The 3,453-nt window shown below is 45.2% G+C and overlaps 1 protein-coding gene across 3 annotated transcripts in view; it reads right to left on the bottom strand.

Moving 5' to 3' along the window:
- Positions 1-351: 351 nt before the first annotated feature.
- Positions 352-3,453, bottom strand: part of LOC102870396 (chromosome unknown open reading frame, human C18orf8) — a 26,380-nt gene continuing 23,278 nt past the window's right edge. The window contains exons 13-18 of one of the 3 annotated variants that reach the window (XM_006903052.1): positions 2,704-2,823; positions 2,293-2,370; positions 1,896-2,000; positions 1,725-1,793; positions 1,419-1,520; positions 352-546 (exon numbers count right to left, since the gene is read on the bottom strand). In XM_006903052.1, the coding sequence (XP_006903114.1) occupies positions 487-546; positions 1,419-1,520; positions 1,725-1,793; positions 1,896-2,000; positions 2,293-2,370; positions 2,704-2,823 (534 nt within the window). In that variant the 3' untranslated portion in view covers positions 352-486. Of the gene's footprint in view, positions 547-1,418; positions 1,645-1,724; positions 1,794-1,895; positions 2,001-2,292; positions 2,371-2,703; positions 2,824-3,453 lie in introns of all 3 variants that reach the window. The other 2 variants (XM_006903050.1, XM_006903051.1) reach the window with 2 other exon arrangements.

Genomic DNA, 3,453 nt, shown 5'->3' with positions numbered 1-3,453 from the left:
CCCCTCCCAGGGCTCAGTGACTCGGACTTGTGTTGCAGGCCTGGTCTGCTGACCACTGGGCAGCAGCCACTTCACAGAGGCTCGCTGGTCCCTGTCGTTGAATAGCCCCGCTCTGGACACAGCGCTCTTAATCTCAGGAACGCAGATCTGACTGAAGCAGTATTACTGAGCCTGCGGGGGCAGGACAGGCATGCGAGCCTCTTCCGGGACTCGCCAGGCAACATGGGGACCTCTGTGAACAGGACCTGCTCACGGACACTGTTTTAAAGCCAATCAATGCAATTTCCTCCTTTTTTAGGAGTAAGCCATCAAACAAGCCCTACTACCCTATTTTTAGTAACATTTGAGGGTGTTGTAGAGAAACTTTATTATAACATTTTGTAGTTTAAAGACCTTTATTAATGCAATAAATTAACTTTGTACACATTTTTATATATAAAAAAAACAAACTAGGAAGTAGTTTCTCTCAGAATGTGGTGGGCTTCATTAAAGCTTGATCTCCAAAAACCTGCTTGAAGAAAGCAACATGCTCCTCACAGTGTTCGCCTAGGAAGGAAAATCCAGGTTAACCAACAGACGTGTGGAAGGAAGGAAAACAGGAGAATGAATGCTGTAGTTCATACACAGGCCTACTGGCTGGGGTTTAACTTATTTTCAGTAATAAAAGACTTGTTTCCCTAAGCTTCAAGTTGCCTTTTATAATCTCCACAGCTCATGCCACTGTAAAGCTATTTAGGTACTTGAATAGCCCCAGCTAATCGCCACCGGCTCCAAGACAAGATAACCCTAACCTCTCTGGTCTCACCCTGCACACCAGATAAGCCACTGAAAAGTTTGCTGGTAATCCTTTTTTTTTTATCAAGAAATGAACCTTTCCAAGTTCATGTCAGATGGGTAATATGCCTAAGTCACAAGGTTTAGTAGGTGGCACATATACAGAAGTGTGAGCTCTTCAATCATCACGTATGAACCGGAAAAGGATCTGCTGGTAATCCTTGTGGTCCAGCTGAGCCATAGGGTTCTCCTATCAGATTTTAGAATTCGAAGATGAAAGTGATTATTGGTAGTATTTCCTGCCTAAAACTGAAGCAGTAGACCCGAGGCCATTGGAAACCCTTAGCCTTCATACGATTTTATTCCTGGTTTTTCACAAAGAGATAATCCAAGATTTTGCCATTGAACTTGTCAGCGTCAGGGTATCAGATATTCTAGAATTCACTGCACAGCAGCAACTGGGGACTAGACCAGATGTTAGGAAATTTCACAATGAAAAATAAGCTGCCCAGTGCTGCTTCCTACCAGACTGTCCCTTAACAAGACAGCATCCTCATCTGCTCACCATGGACCACCAAGACCAGCTTGTCACTAGACGGGCCCACAGCTGTCCCCAGGGCTCTTGGCTGCTACTCTGTTCTCACCTGGCGTAAAATTAGGACTCCCCCGCAAACGCTGGTTGCGCTGTTCAAAAAACCGGAATATCGTATAGAAAAGCATGTTGTCTTCAGTCTGCTTTGCAGCATCTAAGAATTTTCGTGCAGATATGTTGTCATGGCCACCAATGCCCCGGATGAACCGTAAGGCAGCTAACACCTGGTGTTTGGAGAGAAGCACTTCCACAATCTCATCATTTGCGGTTGAAAGTCTCTACGAGAGAAAGAGCGAGAACGCCAGGTAAATTCAAGAAACTGGGATGGGTAGTCGAAACCTATGATGTAGCTGCGTACCTTCAACATATCCAGAGACAGCTGATGAGCAGGAGGATAGAAACTTTCCAGGGAGAGCAGGAGACAGGCCTGAAAGAGAAATGTCCAGCCTTGCTGCAGCCTCAGATGCTAGGCAGTTAAATTCTACCTCTCTAGTCACTCCACGGCCAGCAACCTGTCCGAGTTACGTACCAGAGGCTTGGAGTCACTGAGGACATGGTACTGCAGGAACTGGTGCAGCATGTAGAAAAGGTTGTGCTGGACCAGCGTCTTGATAACCAGCTCATGTAAGTAATGCTGAGGACACAGTAAAAAGAGGGAAGGTGATCCCACTTCAACTATCACAGACTAAGTTACGGGGAATCAGAGCTCTTACAACCCATGGGGGTAAAAGTTTTCTGTTACTAACAAGTGATGTCATTGCATGGATATATGAGCCCGCCCTGATAGTTACACTCCTCCCACTAAAAATCAAGGACTGTGTCTGCAAAGATGCTCACAGTCAACCCTCAGAGCCCTCCTATGTCACAGATCATCATCTAAATCATGACAGGAAAAACTTGGAAGGACAGCTGTGGTTTGAAAGTACCTGCACTGCAATCTGGAACTGGTTTAGAGAGCGAATATATTCCATCAGCACAGCTATCACAAACTTATGAGGCAGCTCCTGCAGAGAAAACAAAACATTCTCCTAAACACCAAAGAGTTACCTAAGGGCCACATTTAATTCCCTGTTAACCTAACTCCTTTCTGCCCATATTAAACAGGTCTAATATTCTACTAAGTGGTTCAAAGTTCTACTGCACAAATTCCTTCAGACTCATTCCTGCTCAATAATTTGTTTTAGGGCTGAATATTAAAAGCCAAACTATTAGCGCTAAGTCTTCACTCAGGATAATGCCACGCATTCTAATCGCGCTACAGGTGGTGCTGATTTCCCTCAGTTCCTTCTAAGAGCTCTTGGTCTTGGGAACCCTGAGTGCTGGGAGCTGTGGCCCACCTTGTTCTCCGAGAACACGGACAGGACGTGGGTGTACATGTCAGACTGGTCGACCACCGCCTGCGTCCGCACAGGCTTTCTTAGCAGTGGGTTACTTCGACTCTGCCCCGCTTCTACTGCCTGAAAGAATAAAGCACACTATGATCTTCATTGTCCTCCAGGTAAATGGTGCTGTTCACAGAGTCTAAAAAGACCAAGTTCTTAGGAGCTGTGAACTCCAGCTTGACAGGAAGATGCCACTTCTAACACTCAATGACTGATACTACTCTCCTGTGTTGCTTGGGGAGTCTAAGGCAATTGGTCTTCTTAAGGAATCACTGGTCAGGGCTGGCAGGGACTACAAGAGCCTAAGTCACTGTCTGCTTTTAAGATAGTGCTCCTGTGTTCTGAATCTGACTAATGCAGAATTGCTCATCTGGTAAGAACACAGTCAACATCTTGCTACATCCCCGTTTTATTTAACAGGAGGTCACACCTGTTGTAGTGACTCTATCTGGGCTTTTTTATTTTATTTTATTAATTTTAATGAACATTTACAGAGATTCTGGATTTCCATTCATTCATTGTTGCACTTTTCTCCCTGCCCAGCCCTCCCCTCCAGACCCCCAGTTCGCTCCTCTTTGAAAAGCAAAAGAAAATTTCCTTCTTTGGTATACAATCCCCCTGTACCCCTCCCACCACCCCGAGTACACTCCACTATGCAACCTTAATTTTGGACTCTTGTGATAACCATAATACCCCATCATATAT

The sequence above is a fragment of the Elephantulus edwardii genome, unplaced genomic scaffold (assembly GCF_000299155.1).
Source record: "Elephantulus edwardii isolate Elephantulus edwardi_28Jun2011 unplaced genomic scaffold, EleEdw1.0 scaffold00501, whole genome shotgun sequence".
Classification (NCBI taxonomy): Eukaryota; Metazoa; Chordata; class Mammalia; order Macroscelidea; family Macroscelididae; genus Elephantulus; species Elephantulus edwardii.
Note: the sequence above shows the minus strand (reverse complement) of the source record. Positions and strands in the feature narration are given on the sequence as shown.